This window comes from Rhinolophus hipposideros (genome assembly GCF_964194185.1).
Source record: "Rhinolophus hipposideros genome assembly, chromosome: 7".
NCBI classification, from domain to species: domain Eukaryota; kingdom Metazoa; phylum Chordata; class Mammalia; order Chiroptera; family Rhinolophidae; genus Rhinolophus; species Rhinolophus hipposideros.
The window spans coordinates 6,836,091-6,852,874 of NC_138053.1; the positions used below are offsets into that span (position 1 = coordinate 6,836,091).

Sequence of the window (16,784 nt, forward strand, 5' to 3'; positions counted from 1 at the left end):
TTCAGATGCCTCCTCCATCTTTCCTTAGCTCTGCCCCGTCCCACCAGGCACCCTCCCTGTCCTATGTGCTAGGCCTTCACGTGGGCTGCTCTCCTTGGCTGAAGGGCCTGGTCCTCCCTGCTCTAGTCTGCCTGATTAAATTGCCTTTTGTGCTCTACTATCGTCTAGGAAGCGATCCCTGAGCATCGTCCCAACCCTTTTCTCTTTCCATTCCACTCTTTCTGGCACTGTGAGGGGCCTTACGAACAAATGCAAGATCTTCCAGTGCCTGGCAAACTTCACCCACTCTCCCAACAAACAGCTGCCCTGCACCCTCCTGGCTGAGGGTTGTACTACTGGCCATGGGGTCCTCCCTCAGGTGGTTGGGTGCACGCATAAGGTCATGTGGGTCCTGGAAGTGGACTTGGTGGTTTGGGGAGGGAATTCCAGAATCTGATACCCAGAGTATAGCGTAGAAGGGAGTTGTAGGCACGTCCCCAGGCTCCATGGATTTCTGGCCCCAAAGAGAAGGAGATGTCCCTGGGGATGGGGGCATCTAAGGGTCGTACGTTTTATAAAGAAGTGAAGCGGTTGGTGCCTTACGTGGCCATGTGAGAGAGTAGGCCTTCCTTAGAGTAGATGTTTCAGAGGGAAACCTGTCTTCTAGTTTTCTCAGGTGGGGCCATGTTCCCCTTTCTGCACGGCTGTTCACTGGGCTGAGAGTTTGGTCTGGACAGAAGGGTCACTTGTTTCCTCTACCCCTCCAGCTACACCCTCAGCGCTTGAAGGCTGCCCACCAGGCCCTGTGCTCAGGTCTTGGTCCTATAAGGTGAGGACTGGGGAGGTGTGGCTGGGTGGGTGAGCCGCTGTGAACAGGAGACCCACAGTGGACAGGTGTGTGTGGGGGGCCCTGTTTCCCCTATAAAGGGGCTTTCGTTGTTAAAGGACAAGCTGAACTTGGAGAAAGATCATACACCAGTGGATTCTGGTAAGCAGCCCCTTAAATACACCTTGAAAAGTGGGGGTTCCCCAAGGCTAAGCCCTATTCCCTACCCAGGCCAGGAGCCAAAGGCAGATGAGAGATTACAAAGGACGCCAAGACACAGTTTCCTTTAAAAGGTTTTCATTTATTAGTCTTTTCTGAAGCAGTTAATTCTCTTTTCTTATTAAAAAAAGAAATGTGTGTTTCATCAAGAGTTATACCAAAGTGATTAAAATGAATTTTTCTACTGAGGATATAGCTCCCCAGATCAGAAAAAACAAAACAAAACAAAACAAAAACACAAAAGAAACTTTTTTTCCCAATTAACCACAAAAATAAAACCAAGAGAGAACATCAACAATCAAAAATAATCCCCAAATATCCAGGACAAAAAATAAAATATTTATTGATCTATCACAGCGAGACACAAAGAGATGGGCAGGGCAGGGGTGGGAAATGCTGTGAAGTACAGTGGCTCAAGGGAGGGATGGGGGATACAGTACTGCGTGGGGGTGACCCAGGTTGGGGGGAGATTCCTGCCACCCCAGCTGGCACAGCCCCTCACACCCTAGGCCCCTTCATAGGGGTGTATGTGGTGGGGCAGAGGCAGGCATAGGCTGCCCTGACAGGTTCACCAGGTTGATGGTGGGATACCTGACCAGCTAGTGGTGCCAGGTGGTCAAACTGGTGACAAGGGTGGATGGACAGACGGACAGATGGGCGGATGAATTCCACAAGAGCAAGAGGGCTATTCCCAATGGGGTTCTTCTGATCTGAAGGTGCCTCAGACATGGGGAATAGCGATTGGTGTGGGGAGAGGGGGCCAAGAGGGCCAAGAGATGGTGTAATCGAATCCAGCTTGAGGTTTTCAATGCTTGGGTACCAACTGGACCACAGCCAAGGGTGGGTCCTGGTGGGCAGGGGGAGGTGAGACTGCCCAGGAAGTATCGCACCATTTTCAGAGGAGCGCCAAGGAGGGGTTTCCTCGAAGGGCTGTCCTTCCCTCCTCCCTCCCCCAGGAAGATGAAAGCACCAGCACTTAGCACCAAGTTCCCCTGGAGATGGAGAGTGTATGAAGGGGGAGCTCCCGGGCGGGAAGGGGGTGAGGGCAGGGGGCTAAGCCCACCTACCCCTTGCCTCTGAAGTCGGGGGCTTCCTGGTGCCCACTTGGCCACCGTTCTCTTATTTCCTTGTCCTGTGGATTTCCATGTCCACCCGGCCAGCCCTGTCCCCTCCAGGGTTGGGGACTTAGGAGGGGGTGTTGGGGGGGCGTCACAAAGGGTTTACATTCTCCACCAAGCAGTAGCACCAACGTTGATGAGGTCGTGAGTCAGGGGTCCTGGGAAGCTCACTTTCTCTTTCGGCCACAGGATTTCCCCAGGCAGGCCCCACCTAGCGGGGAGGGGTATATGTCAGTCAGTCTGGCCCCTCCTCATTGCTGCTCAAGCCGTTGCCTACTGACCAACTCCAAGAAGCCACCGGAAGCCTGGGTTCCACCCCAGGCCAAACTCTTACTGTACAAAATCCCTCTAGACAGGTAGGTGGGAGCAAGGCTCAGATTGTGGTTGATGAAACCAAGGCTCAGAGAAGGGAAGGGGTCAGGGCATGAGGCCAGGTCTGGGAAGGACCGGGCTTGGACAAGGTCTCCATACTCTCAGTCCACATTTCGGAAGCCTTCAGCAAGCGGCTCAGAGCAGCCCCCGTCCAGGGAAATGGTGTGCTACACATGCGAGTTTATGCCTCAGGTAAGTAAACGGAGGCCCAGCGAGAGGCAGGGTTTCCTCCTCCACAGTCAGTGGCTGACCTAGGACTGGAACCCAGGACTCTTGCCCTCTCCTGGGGAGGGTCTGATTGGTAAACCTTGTTTCCAGTCATCAAGCAAGGCATAATGTCTGGTCCTAAGGCCTGGTGTAGGCTCCTATCCCTGAGGGGGCTAGACGTGGCTTGTTACTGCCACCTGGTGGCAGCGAGCAACCACGTGTGGCATCTGTGCAGATCATCCAGAGTGTTTCAAAAGCAAGCGGATAGGGTCACAAGCATCACTGGGCACCCTGGAAAGAGTCAGGCTGGCCTTGCCTTTGCCTCTCCCCACCCTGGCCCTGGCTGCCTCGTCTGTGTAGACAGAAACAGGTTGGGGTGGAAGAGAATCCACAGCCTGAATAACCACAGGGGTGGAGCTGGGTCTTCTTTGGGGCTTCTTTGGGTCTAATTGGGAGGAACTTGGAGAGTGGTGATCAGGACCCACCCCACACACTCCCAGAGGCATGTCTGTGTCTTTGAGCAAGGGTGTGGCCAGGTGGTGGCCTCTGCCCACTCTGCCCAGCCTGGGCACCTTGGGTCCCTCTGCCAACCCCTCAGATTGGTGTCATCCATTTTCACTCTCTGTATCTGCCCCTCTAAGTTCCTCCCTCCTCCTCCTCCTTTCTCTTTCCCTTGGCTCCTTCCTGCAGGGGGTGTATGGATAGCAGGGAGGGAGGGACTTCCAGGCCAGGCCAGGCTGGGGGGAGCCGGGAGGGTCCCGGGCCACTTCCAGACCTGCTCATCTGTGTCAGAGGCAGAAGGGACCGGTGAGGTGTCCGGCTTCCCCAGCCTTCCGACTCCCTGCCAAGTCTGGGTGCAAACGTGCTGCCTCCTCTCCTAGATTGATGGCCCAGCCTCGGCTCCCGTCTCTGCCCCTTCCTCCCTGCCCACTTCCAGGGTGGGGTCTCTGCTCACCTTGGTATCCCAGGGCTCCCAGGGCCCCTCCGAAGGGCTTGGGAGGTTTGCCTGTGGAGGGAAGGATGGGGTTTGGGGAGGGGGCAGGGCTTTACGGGCTCCCCAGGACCCCCACCATGTACAGGGCCTTGATCCTGTCCCAGCAGGTTGCCAAGGCCTTTTGCATTAGATGCTACACATGGAGGTCTGAGCAGCTCAGCAGGCGCCCCTTCCCACCACAGCCAGACCCCAGCCTCAGCCTCGACCGAGCGAACACGCTGGGCTCAGGGAGATTTCGGTCTCCCTGGCCACTTGCTTGAGTGGCCTTGCTCTTCTCTTACAGTTTCTCTCCTTTTCTATGGGAACTTGTCCATCTCTCCACTTAGACCTCAAATCTTGGGGTAACCAGGTCCCTGTCTCACTCCTACTGCCCTGTCAAGTGCCTGACTGGGAGCCCCAGGAATCAGGATCTTTGCCCCCTGTCCACATCCCAGGGCTGACCTTTCAGCTTCTACGACTCCCCTTGGGGTGGATCTCTTAAGCCCCCACACTAGAGGGCCAGCTGAGGGCAGTGGCTACACTAGCCATTCCCTCAACAGGACTCTCCCTCCACCCCACAAGGAGCTCAGGGCCTTGCTTGAAGTGGGGCCCCTCCTTCTGCAGACTCACCGCCAACTCCCAGGCCCCCAGCTCCGCCACCTGCAAGGTAAGGAGAGGGACTGTGAGTGTACCTTCTCCGGGAGCCCACCAAGCCCTCCCAGCAGAGGGGGTCCTGGCTCTGCCTCACTCTCTGTGTGACCTCGGGGAGGTCCTTGGCTCTGAGACTCAGTTTACCCATCTGGAACATGGCGGTTTAGAAAAGCTGATGCTCCCTGGCCTTGCAAGGCAGGGAGAGAAGAATGAGGGGAGGCCTAGCCTCGTGTAATCTGAGGTAGGGGGTCCATCCCGGGGCTTGGCTCAGCCCTTTTGAGCAGGAGATGTCGCAGAGGAGGAGGAAGGTGGCAGCCAGGGCTGCAGCACAGGGCCTGGGGCAGGAGGCAGGGACATACCTGGGAAAATAGGAGATAACCCGAAGCCAGGTCTTGCTGCAACTCCTGCAGAAGGCACTTGGGGTTGGTACAGGGCAGGCCCCACTCTGTCCTCAGCCCCTCTTCTTCTCTGCCCAGGACCACTTCCTCCCCACTGCCCCCCTCCCCTCCCCCATACCCAGAGTAGCTTTCTTCACAAACCTTGTCCCCACCTGGCATCCCGGTATGGGCCCCGTAGCCTCAGCCTGTCAGCCTGGTACCTGAGGCCCACGGTGCATATCCCCTCCCGTACCCTGAGGCCTGCCCCTGGCCCAGGATGTTTCCTTTCCTGAGCTGTCCCCACCACCCTCTCTTGTGTCCTCGTGCTAGTGTAGCTCCGGGATCTCTCCTTCTAGCCCTAAAGACTTCTCTAGACCCAGGCAGAGCGGGCTTCACAGCAGAGAAGGCCCCTACCTCCACCCGGGAAGGGCCTGGCTCCTAAGACACCTCCAAGGCCAGCAGCACCTGAGAAGAGGGCAGATGGGGGTTGGGACAAGGCACAGTCTAAGTGGCCCTGGGGTCAGGGATACTTCAGGGATATATCCCTGGGGTCAGGGATAGAGGGCTGTCAGGGATACTTCAAGCAGGACCGAGGTCTGAGCTTGAAGTGTGGGGATGGGGCGGTTAGAATGGGGGGAGGTACAAGCAGCCTACAGGCCTGGGCAGGGGAGGCCAGCAGTGAGCCACTCACCATATTTGGCTGCTTTAGCAGCTGCAGCTGGGGACACACCTGGGGAGAGGGGCTGCATAAGGACTCAGGAATATCCCTGTTCTTCCTGAGTCGTGTCCCCTTCTGGCCTGCTCACCGTTTACCATCTACCCACTGACTCCTCCTTCCACCATCTCTCCACCCCTCCTTCATCCATCCACATTTCCAAAAGACTTCATTAAGCTTCTATTGTGTGTCTGGTTGTGTGGAACACATAGGAAGAGACTTCAGACGGATTTAGATAGGGAGACACGATGATGGCCCAAAAAAGAGTGAAATGTCAACACAAGGCTCGCCAGGATGGCAGAGACTTTGGGCAAGTAATTCCCTCCAAACTTTGGTTTTCTTCTCTAGCAAATGGGCATAACCATCATTATCCTAATGAACTCCCACTGGAACTGCTCGTACCAGTTGAAGGAGAGAGGAGAGGGACAGGGTTGGGATCGCAGCAGTGGCAGGAAGCAGCCCTAGCTCCTGCTCGCCCCAGGCCCTCTGTACCTGCTGCAGGAGCCTAGACAAGGGCGCGGGCCACCTTGACTTGTAGATGAGGTACCGCTGGGGTGGGAGCAGAAAAGACAGCTTGAGCAAGGTGTGGCCAGGTGGGAAGGAAAGTCTCTGTGTCTGTGTCTGTCTGTCTGTCTGTCTCTTACACACACACAATGTACTCACTGATTGCAGAGCAGCCCCTTACCTCCAAAGCCCCCAACCCCTGGGACAGCCCCAAGCCCTCCAATGCCCAGTCCTCCAGCTCCGAGCCCGCCGGCTCCGCCCAGGCCTGTGGAGAGAGCTGTGCGTTAAACCCCCACTGGTGGGACCCATGCTGTTTGTCTGTGGAGGGCTGAAGTTCTCATCCCAGGACCCAGGTGGAGCTTGAGCTCCCAGGGCCTTTGTGGGTGCAGTGGGGCCAGAAGGGGAGCTGGGCCCTGGGGAGATGATGCCCCTGAGGGCTTCAGGGACAGGTCAGACAATAGTACACCACGGTGCACGGTCAGAGGACCCCCCAACCCCCCCCCCCCACAGGACCTACCATACTGGGCAGCTTTGGCAGCAGCCTTGCTGGCAGCAGCCAAGGCAGCAGGTCCAGCTCCTGGAGACACAAAGGGAGCTTAGGGAGCAATTCTCCATGGGTCAGTCTCCCTCTCCGCCCAGTCCATCCTGGGGTTTCAACTCACCTGCCACACCACCTGGGACACCTGCTCCAGCAAGAGGCCCAACCCCTCCAAGGCCCCCAGGCCCTCCTGCTCCTGAGAGGAGAGAACGGAGAGTCAGTCCGCCTATTTCTGAAGGACCCAGGGACAGTAAGCAAGCAGACAGGTGGCCGAGGCCATGTGACCCAGTGGAAGGCGCACTGGACAGAAGTCCATTCTTAGACACTTGGGCCTGTGTCACTGACCAATCAGACTAGGAGCCCTTCTCCTCTCCATCCCATCCCCCTGGGCTAGTACTAGAGCTGTAGGTGGCCACAATGGTAGCCAAATACTGCCGAGAGGGGAAGACTAGCCTCTGGTTCTGACAGCCCTGGGTTCTAACCCTGATTTCTCCACTCACCAGAGCTGTCACCTCTCTGAGCTCCAGAGCCCCATCTTCCTAAAGAAGGTCACGATCCTTACCCCACTTACCCTATGGGTGTTTGGAGAGTAAAAGGAATGTACTCTAGTTTTGAGCCACTACTTTCCAGGGCAGAGCTACTAGCAAAAGCAGCAGCCAGAGTTCCACAGTTCTCAGTGTTCTCACACATTAGCCTGCTTCTTATTCATTGAAAAAGGAAAGGTAGATACTATTATTATCCCCATTTCGCAGAAGAGAAAATTGAGGCACAGCAGAGGTTAAGCAATATTCTCAACAGACCCTGGGCAGGAAATAGCTCCGGAGCCAGTGCCTTAACTGTTTTGTTTCCCTGGCGATGTTTGCCAAACTCAGACCGGCAGAGCAGCCAGCAGGGAACAGGAGAAGGGCCCGCCAGGAGTGGGGAGTGAGGAAGCTGGGATTTTCCGAGGTAGAAACTGACCCCAGTGGACTGGCTGGGGCTGGATGGTGTTTCCCTGGCGGAGGCCCTGACCTGGCTCCCAGGAGGCCAGGAATGCGGGGGCCACAGACAGTGTGGGTCTGGCCAGCTGGGGCTGCTGAGCGCCAAGTGGAGGGGCAGGCATGTCTGCCACGTCCTTGTGGCTCGTGGCAGGAGCAGTCATGCTGACAAGGAGGCAGGCGGGGGGCCGGGGCTCTGCTGGCCAGGAGGCAGAAGCCGCCTGGCAGACAGCAACCGTGGCCCCTCCATGGCCCTGGGGCCCACGAAACTGTGAGGGCCACACAGGCCTTAGGGACCATGGTCCTCACCAAGGTGGACCTGCCCCCAGGGAGGTTAGAAATGTGAGGGGGGTGTTTGGTTGTCCCCGGGTCTGGAGGCATGATAGGCATTTAGTGGGCAGGAGCCAGGTCTGTTAAACCGTCATGAATGTGTCCTAGAAACTGCCTTTTTCCATCCTGACCATCTCAGCCTATGCTGCAGGCTCTGGGCACTGGGCCCTGGCTCAGAGGGAGGGGAGATGGGTGACTAGGTGCTGTCAGGGATGGTGGGGCAGTAGTGGAGCCCACCCTGGGTGGCGGTGTGTGGGGGGGACACTCACCATATTTGGCTGCTTTAGCGGCAGCCAGGGATCCAGGTACTGAGGAAAAAGGAAAAAGGGAAAGTGGGGTGGTCAGCAGCTGAGCTCTATGGCTTGGGGGTTCTGCTTCCTCCAGGGAGCCCTTCCTGCCTTCCTCTGCCTTCCTCGCTCCTCTCAAAGCCCTGAAGCTGTGGCTTCCCAGCCAGGAGAAGCCTGCCAGGCACAGAGCTCCAGTATCTAATCATGCCTCTATAATTCTGGTCTGGGGGTGCTGAGGGCTGAACTGTGCTCCTCCTTCCACCGGCCCTTCCCACCCCCTCCACGTCCAGTGTGGTCTGCCTGGGGTGGGACCAGAGTAGGCTTAGTAACCACCCTGTGAACCGTGCCCCCTCCCCGCCACAGCACATTGCTGAAGGGGAGCCAGGCTGGCCCACCCGTGTCCACTGAGCCCAGGTACCTCCAGCCTCCTTCCCTGGATGGTGGGCTTCTTCTCAGTTTGGAGCCCTGTGACCCATCCACTGAGGGAGAAGGAACTCTGAAGTCTGGCAGCCTGGGGCCTCCTCACCTGGCTTCCCCTCATCTGCTACCCCAGGCATCTCTGACTGCTCAGGTGAACCTAATGGGGACTTTACCGCCAGCCCCCCGATGATGAGCTGGGGCATGTGCTGGCAGGGGAGAGGTCTCCCTCCTCTGAGCTCACGGGTCATTTCTGCCCAGCCTCGAAGGCCGCTTACCTGCACCTGCCCCAAAGCCTGGAACCCCAGCACCAATTCCAAATCCGGGAACTCCAGGAGCAGCTCCGAATCCGGGAACTCCAGGAGCAGCTCCGAATCCGGGAACTCCAGGAGCAGCTCCAAATCCGGGAACACCGGCAGGAAGCCCAGCTGCCGCCCCTGGGGAAGATGGGCAGTAGGGTGGTGGCAGCAGGCAGGGAGCAGGACCTATGGGGGGTGTCCTGCCCAGGGAGCTGAGTCAGACCCCAAGGGAAGGGGTCCAGACCTATGCAAGGGCCTTCTCCCCCTTAATCCACCCTCTCTGCTGCCACTGAAATTACCTTCCTAAAACTCCCACTGACCACCAAGCCCAGCCCCTCCCCTCTCCTAGCTGGCAGTCATGGCTGCACACTCTCTACACCACTTGCCTTTCCAGCCAAACCTCCCACTCTTCCCCCTTGGATGAACTCATTTAGTTCTCCCAAAAACCTGCTGTAGCAGATGCCATTAGCACCCACGTGTCACAAACAAGGACAGAAAACTCAGAGGTCACTGAGCTAGTGTGGGGCTCAGAATTCGAACCCGGGTCTTCCTCTTGTCAAATCCGCTCATTTAACCCCTCTGCCTGCTGCCTTGGGGAGCCCCACGCCTGCATGATGGGCCTGAGAGCCTGCATATCATGGGCCCAGCTCTGGCTTGGGTCGCTCTGGGCCAGCCTGGACTTGGTGGGGTGAGGAGGGAAAGGCAGGCAGGGAACTCACGGAGCTGGGCTTTGGCAGCCACCTTAGCAGCAGATTTGGCTGCAGCTGGGGTCCCTGCTCCTGGAGGGAGAGGGAGGTGGGTCAGGGATGTCACCCATGGAGAATTCAGAGGCTCCTTAGGCCCAGTGACTCACGCAGCTCACCTGTAACACCTCCGGGACCAATACCAATGCCAGGACCCACACCAGCGCCAGGGCCTAACCCTACAAGAGCGAGAAGAACAAGTAATTAACCCAGTCCTGACCAAGGACAGAAGCCAATGGAAACAGCAGCGAGCTCGGAATGAGGAGCCTTGAGTTTTCATCCCAGCTGGGGCAGACTTGCTGTGTGACTTCGGACAAGTTATTTTTCCTTGATGGGCCTCAGCTCCCTCATTCCTAATATGAGGCATATGCAGGATCAGGAGTTCTTGGGTGGGACAGGACCCATCTGAGGCTTCTGAGGGTGGTGGAGGCAGAGTTATTCAGCTAGTGTGGGGCCCATAGCATTGAAAGGACCTCTGCAAGACAGGCAGACCCGGGTTTAAAGCTCAGCTTGGCCACCACTCAGCTGTGTGACTATGGGCAGTTACTTAAGCTCTCAGAACCTTAGTTTCCATATCTGTAAAATGGGAATAATGGCACCAACTTCATAGAGTTGGTGTAAGGATTACTTCAGCAAACGGCAACTTTACAAAAAAGATGTCATTTGTCATGCGTCAGTTTGAGGGTCAGTGGACCCTTAAGATTTCTGTAGCCTCGACAGCCCTAGATTTTCTGATCTGAATTTTGCTGCATGCAGGTCCCTAAATCAAGGCATGAAGACCCCTAGCCCAGGGCCTGGCAGGTAACTGGGCTCTAAGGTGGGGCTATTGCCATTTGCTATAAGCAGGTGTGGGCGCCCAGGGCTGTCAGGGTGGTCCTCAGATGTAGAAAGAGATGGAGAACCTTGTCAGGGAGCAAGAAATACTGCACCGAGGGGGTGGGAACCGAGAAAAGCTCAGCCTGAGGTCCAGAAGGGAGGAGGGCCCCAGCTAGACTGGGTAGTAGGGGCTTTGGGAAGGGTGGGGAGCCGGGTCCTGGCGAAGGCTCACCAGGGCCTGTTCTTACTTTGCGTTCCTAATCAGAGAGTTCACCTACACCCTGAGAGTGGTCAGATGGGTCAAAAGGCCCATGCTCAGAATGTGACAGCCTGACCCCAGAGCAGGCAACACGAGAGAGCAGTGCTGTAGGATGAGCGTTGGGAGCAGAACTGGGTGTGGACACTTACCAAATTGGGCAGCTTTGGCGGCTGCCGCAGCGGCTGCAGCTGCTGGGGTACCTACTCCTGCAGAGGTGAAGAGCAGGGATCAGGGAGGGGTCCCCTGCATCCCTTCTCACTCTCCTCCACCTCCCACTGTAGAAAGACCTCCCAGAATCCACCTCTAGGAAACTGTCCCCTCTCCCAGAAGACCTCCTTGCTGCCTCCTTACCCTGGAGACAGAGAAGGAAGCATGCAGAGTGCGGCCTGAGGCAGGCTGCCTGGGTTACCATCCTGCTGTGAGGATGACTCACTAGCCGCCCAGGGCACACCCCCTCTCAGAGAAGGAGCCCTGAGACTGCCACAGACTACCTCAGGCTATGGTGGGGGAGGAGCCCAAAGCTGTGATTGGCAGAGGCCTAGGTTCTCTCCAAGCTTCTGTCTAAAGATTTGTGGAGATTTCTACTAAAGGTACTATTAATTTAAAAAAAATCCTAATTGTGCTTGTATCCAAAACTATTGGAGGAAATAGCTCATTTCTTGAAGAAACTCAAAAAGGGAATTTTCTCCCAGCAAGAATAAGGAAGGCAGGAGAGAAATCTTCTGGTGGGAAAAAACAACCAAGGAAGGCTGTAACTTGATCTCATTGTAACTCTTCATCTCTTGCCTCTGACCGGTGGAGGAGAAAGCTTCCAGGGGAACCAAAGGGTGAAATTGGCCCTGCTACCTAATCAGGAACAGAAAGGCCCTGGAGTAAATGAGGCCACCCAACCCTGGCAGAGCAGAGCTCTACTGCCCAGGCGGCTGATGTCTTGAGCGTCCTGGAGCGACTGCAGGTTAGTTCAGCAGACTGGAACCCCATAAAGGGTCTCTCTTCCAAACTGCAGGACATTGCTTTCCCCCCTCCCCACCTCTGGGCGGTCTTACCATTTGTAAAAGGGTGCACTTGGCCTGGGTCTACTCCAGGGCCCCTTCCATGACACAAACCAAACCCGTCTCTGGGTTGGGGATAGCTCACCTGGCACCCCTCCAACGCCTGGTACTCCAGGTACTACACCTCCGGCTCCTGGCACCAGACCACCTAGGGCTCCTGCTCCTCCAGCACCTAGGGGAATTAGGAGCACCCAGCTCTGCCCCTGCAAGTGCCCCTTCTTGAGGGAGCAGAGGGTGAAGATGGGGTAGGGAACAGACTGGCTGCGTGGGCACCTTTGACTCGCTGGTTTGGGGTAGGGTGATAACCAAGGCACCCATAATCCTAATAGGGCCAACTGAAAAGAGCAGAAAAGTTCAGCGTGGCTTAGGAAGAGGAAGGTGGAGGCATTGCAGCCCCTGGAGTCCTGAGTGTGAGCGTGCTCTGTCCTTATGCTGGAGAATTGCTCTGAGCTCAGAGTCTGGGCCCCAGGGCAGAGGATGGCTGGGGTGGGGAGGAAGACAGGGTACTGCCCTGGGCGTGGGGCAGGTAGAGGGCAGGGGTACTTACCATACTTAGCTGCCTTGGCGGCTGCTGCCTGAGCTGCAGCTATGAGGAAACGAGAAAGAAAGAGACCCTCAGAAAGTTGGCAGGATCTCAGCAGGGCTGTGCTGACTGCTCTCCTGTCCTCAAAGACATTGCAGGCCCTCTCCGCGCTCTCCCCCGACTCCCCCTTGAGCACACTGAAGCCCAGTCTACATGCCCCCACTCCCCCTAGATCCCTACAGAAGAGAAGCCCTCACGACTTCTCCTGGTTTCCCTGGATGGAACTAGGGCTCACGGGAAATGCCAGCTCCAGGGATGACTCCAGGGATTGCTCCAGGAACACCTCCGACTCCAGGGACACCTCCGACTCCAGGCCCGAGACCACCGAAGCCAGGAAAGCCCCCAGCACCAACCCCAAAAGTGGGAATGCCTCCAACTCCCACTCCAGCTCTGGCCCCTGCAGAGGGAGGAGAATCAGATGGAAAGGGATCTCAGTGAGAGGGGCTGGGAGGGCCCTGGGGAATGCTGATGGACTGGAAAGAGGGTGCACGCCTCCCTTAAGTCTGGTTCTTGCAGGACAGAAAACCATAGAATGCCTGAACCCCCACCATCCTCCTCCAGGAAGCCTTTACTGACAGGCTCCCCCAGCGCTCCCCCAACCCCTCTCTTCTCTGACTGGGATAGGGCCCCTTTGTTTGTTATAGAGAGACTGTGGGCAGGTCCCACTGCCCCAGCCAGGCTTGGGCTCCCCTGAGAGGGCCCTGGCTGGGGCAGGGAGGGCCAAGAACACTGTACCTTCTGGGAATACCATACTGGGGACTCACCCGTCACTCAGCCCCCGGGCCTCATGGTGGGAGACCACTAGGGGAAACATCACTTGGGACCCAATAGGTCCAAGTCCCAGCTCTGTCAGTGACTTGCTGTGTAACCTGGGGCAAGTCACTCCCCTTCTTTGGCCAGAACAAGATGTGGCGGGGTTGTCAGCGCACTCACCGTATTTGGCTGCTTTGGCAGCTGCTTTAGCAGCTGCAGCTGGTGACACAACCCCTGTAGAGACCAAGGGGGACACAAATGATCAGGAGAGAATAGAGGAGAGATGCTAAATATACCCCCCTGCCCACTCATCTGTTCAGTCCGTCTTTCTATTAAGTCAGCCCAATGGGGGTCTGTTCACCAAGCCACCCGCTCACACCTCCATTTGGTTATCTGTCTACTTAATCACCCATTTCATTACTTACCTACCCAAATGTTTGCCCATTTGTCTGTCTATCCTTAGACTTCTAACTACCCACTCAACCACTTATCTCTCTCTCCATCCATGCACCCATCTTTCCATCCATTTATCCACTCATCTACCCATTCATCTAACTATCCAACCATCCATTTTGCATTTGCCTTCTGCTCACCTATCTATTATCTATTAATCTGCTCATCCAACCATGTGCTTATCCATCCATCCATCCATCCATCCATCCATCCATCCATCCATCATTCTAACTACTTATTTAGTCCCTCACCTGCCTTTCCATCTGTCTTTCCTTCTACCCATTCATCTCTCCATCCACCATTTTACCCATGTATTTATTTATCCACATATCCATCCATCATTATATCTGTTCATACATCCTCTTATCAATCAACTTCTCTACTCATTCACATGGCCATTACCCACATATCCAGTTGTCCATCTGCCCATCTATCCATCTATTCATCCATCTATTATCCATCTATCCATCCACCACCCATTCATCTATCCACCATTAATTGAGCATCTATTTGGCTAAGGGTTGGTAACACAGAGATGAAAAAGACATGGTTCCTTCACCCGGGAGCAAACTGACAGGCAAAATGTGAACTGGAGAAGATAATGCCAACAGTAACTAGTTAGGAGGTTGTTACAGCCCAAGGGAGAGAAGATGAGTCATAGCCAGTAGCATAGGGGAAGAGAATAGATGGGCTAGGTGTTAGGGAGACTCTAAAAGTCTTGGCCAGAGTCTCAATATTTCTCTCTTACACACACACACACACACACACACCCCAGCTCACCTGGTTCACGTATGATGCCTGGGACCCCAACACCTGGGACCCCAACACCTGGGACCCCAACACCTGGGACTCCAACACCTGGGACTCCAATACCTGGGACTCCAACACCTGGGACTCCAACGCCTGGGACTCCAACACCTGGAACTCCAACGCCTGGAACTCCAACGCCTGGGACTCCAACACCTGGAACTCCAACGCCTGGAACGCCAACGCCTGGAACGCCAACGCCTGGAACTCCAACGCCTGGAACTCCAACGCCTGGGACCCCAACACCAGGGACTCCAACTCCCGGAGCACCCGGCACCAAGCCTCCAGCAGCTCCTATGGAAGGAAAGGATTGTTCTCCTTGCCTGGACCCTGTGGGAACCTCAGAGGGACTCCTAGGGCACAGCTCTGGGGCACTGTGGGACTGGCAGGTCCTGAGTACAGCATCCCAGGTGATCTGGCATTGCCTCTGAATGGGTTCAACTCCTCTGAGAAATGAGGAGGGCTGAGGGAGCCCCGATGGAGCTCTAAGAGCTTGGGTTTATGGGTGGGAAGAACATGGTCTACATCTAAAGTAAGGTCAGAGCTCTCCACTGGGCACCCAGGTAGTTGGTGCAGCAGCTGTGGGTTGGCTCTGGGAGGAGAGTGGGAGTCAGATGTTCCTCCACAGGGCACCCACTGCTAGGCCAGTCACTGGAGAACAACAGAGAAGACCCGACAGAATGGCTGGAATGGTCAAAGGCAAGGAGACATGCACAAGGCATGTTTGGGAAAGTGGAAGGGTGGCTGCCACAGAGGCACAAAGGCCAAGCCCATGTAGCCTTAGAGGCCTGGGCTCTCCAAGGCCATGCAGAGGCCCAGGCAGGCCCCAAGGGTCTGCGGGCGGCCGGGGCCTCGGGCCTGCCTCCCCAGGGGGCACTCACCATATTTAGCTGCCTTAGCAGCAGCCTTTGCAGCAGCAGCAGCTGGAGTCCCGGCCCCTGGAGGACAGTCACAGAGTGTGAGTTCCTTCCCTGGTGGCCCTCTCGAGGATACCCCCACCCATTGCTGGAACAGACTCTACCTGCAATGCCTCCAATCCCAGGAATTGCACCGGCCCCGCCAGGAATGCCAGCACCTCCAACACCAACACCAGGGAGCACTCCCGGTCCTCCAGCACCTGCAGGGTTGCAGACAGTACAGATGTGGCTCCCAGGGCCCCTCGTGAGGCCAGGGTGCTGGCATTTTAACCAGCATCGTCTCCTCCGGGGACGAGGCCCAGGCGTCTCTGGCTGCTCCTGCCTGAGAAGGTCCCCACCCCATTGTTCCTTGACTCACCCCCAAAGTGTCCATTTCAACACGCTCATTAAGGGACTTGTATGTTTTCAGACAAATCCCATTCTAATCACTGCCACATACTGAGAAACCACAAGCGGCCGCTCCCCGGGCCAGAGGGGCCCCTGTAGGAATGTTCAAGGCTTCCTCTCCCTGTGTTCCGAAGACTCAGCCAAGTTTGTAATCCAAGCGCCTGGCTGCCTGGCTCTGGCAGCCCCTCACTGCCCCGCTCTCCTGCTCCCACATTCCACCCTTGGGGGCCTGGAGGGAGGGCCTATGGGGCCTCCTTGGGGTAGGCCTCCAGCTCCGTGCTTCCCTCCACATTGTTGCCCCCTGGCTGGTGGGCAGATGTCTTCTGCCCCACCATGACTTCAGGAAGGGCTCACTGGCACTGGGGATGAAGGCAAGGACTTCAGCCCCAATGATGACTCTGAAGGGGGACTACCTCGGGCAGGGGACAGAAGCCAACTCCAATCACCACATGGGCATGGGAAGGCCGTGCCATGTTTGCTAGCCAAGGGATGACGGGATTGAGGAACTAAATTTTTTTTTTTATAGTACACACTATTAAATTGTTTAAATGCTCATATAGGTTCCACCTAAAATGATCATTGTAACCGTCAAAGTATCCATTCCCTCTGCCTGGGCTCCTTCCTGTTTTAACCTCATGGCAAACTCCACCTATATTTTAAGGCCTGAATCAAATGTAATTTTCTCTGAGAAGACTTTCTGATTTTCTTTCCCAGGTGGAAATAATATCTCCCCTCTTCTCGACAACCGCAACTTCGTCTATAGTCTCCAATAGAGCTCTTATCTGTTCCTGGTCTCTGAAATGGGTGGAGGGAGGGAGGGATGGGTAATTAGATGAGTGAGTAAATGGATGGATGGATGGATGGATGGATGGATAGATGGATGAGTGGATCGATGGATTATAGAGAAAGGGATGAAAGGAAGAGTAAATGCATGGATGGATGGATAGGTGCTGTTGAATAAGTTGGAAAAATGGCGGGTGGGGTGGGGGTAGCGCTGCCTCGCTTAATTATTTGTGAAGTAGGCTCTCAGTAATAACAGAGATGGAGAGGTTGAGGGGCTGGAGGCTAGCAGGTAGGGACTCCAGAGGTACTCACCATACTTTGCTGCTTTAGCTGCCGCTGCTGCAGCTTGGGGGCCAACCCCTGGGGGAGGGAAAGGGAAGAGATTGCAAACTGTGTCCTTGCCCTCTTCTTCCAGCCCCAAGAGAACCACCACATTCACACA

The 16,784-nt window shown here is 56.0% G+C and overlaps 1 protein-coding gene across 4 annotated transcripts in view; it reads right to left on the bottom strand.

Annotated features, from left to right (window-relative positions):
- Positions 1-1,087: 1,087 nt before the first annotated feature.
- The window catches only part of ELN (elastin), a 32,209-nt gene continuing 16,512 nt past the window's right edge, over positions 1,088-16,784 (bottom strand). For 2 of the 4 annotated variants that reach the window (XM_081052959.1, XM_081052960.1), the window contains 22 exons: positions 16,655-16,702; positions 15,277-15,372; positions 15,137-15,193; positions 14,322-14,549; positions 13,176-13,229; positions 12,478-12,639; positions 12,207-12,245; positions 11,745-11,831; positions 10,757-10,813; positions 9,652-9,711; positions 9,509-9,568; positions 8,769-8,927; positions 8,056-8,094; positions 6,604-6,675; positions 6,459-6,518; positions 6,123-6,206; positions 5,414-5,452; positions 5,137-5,187; positions 4,705-4,749; positions 4,325-4,354; positions 3,677-3,727; positions 1,089-2,353 (listed from right to left, as the gene is read on the bottom strand). In XM_081052959.1, coding sequence (XP_080909085.1) covers positions 2,310-2,353; positions 3,677-3,727; positions 4,325-4,354; positions 4,705-4,749; positions 5,137-5,187; positions 5,414-5,452; positions 6,123-6,206; positions 6,459-6,518; positions 6,604-6,675; positions 8,056-8,094; positions 8,769-8,927; positions 9,509-9,568; positions 9,652-9,711; positions 10,757-10,813; positions 11,745-11,831; positions 12,207-12,245; positions 12,478-12,639; positions 13,176-13,229; positions 14,322-14,549; positions 15,137-15,193; positions 15,277-15,372; positions 16,655-16,702 — 1,622 coding nt within the window. In that variant the 3' untranslated portion in view covers positions 1,089-2,309. Of the gene's footprint in view, positions 2,354-3,676; positions 3,728-4,324; positions 4,355-4,704; positions 4,750-5,136; positions 5,188-5,413; positions 5,453-6,122; positions 6,207-6,458; positions 6,519-6,603; positions 6,676-8,055; positions 8,095-8,768; positions 8,928-9,508; positions 9,569-9,651; positions 9,712-10,756; positions 10,814-11,744; positions 11,832-12,206; positions 12,246-12,477; positions 12,640-13,175; positions 13,230-14,321; positions 14,550-15,136; positions 15,194-15,276; positions 15,373-16,654; positions 16,703-16,784 lie in introns of all 4 variants that reach the window. The other 2 variants (XM_081052961.1, XM_081052962.1) reach the window with 2 other exon arrangements.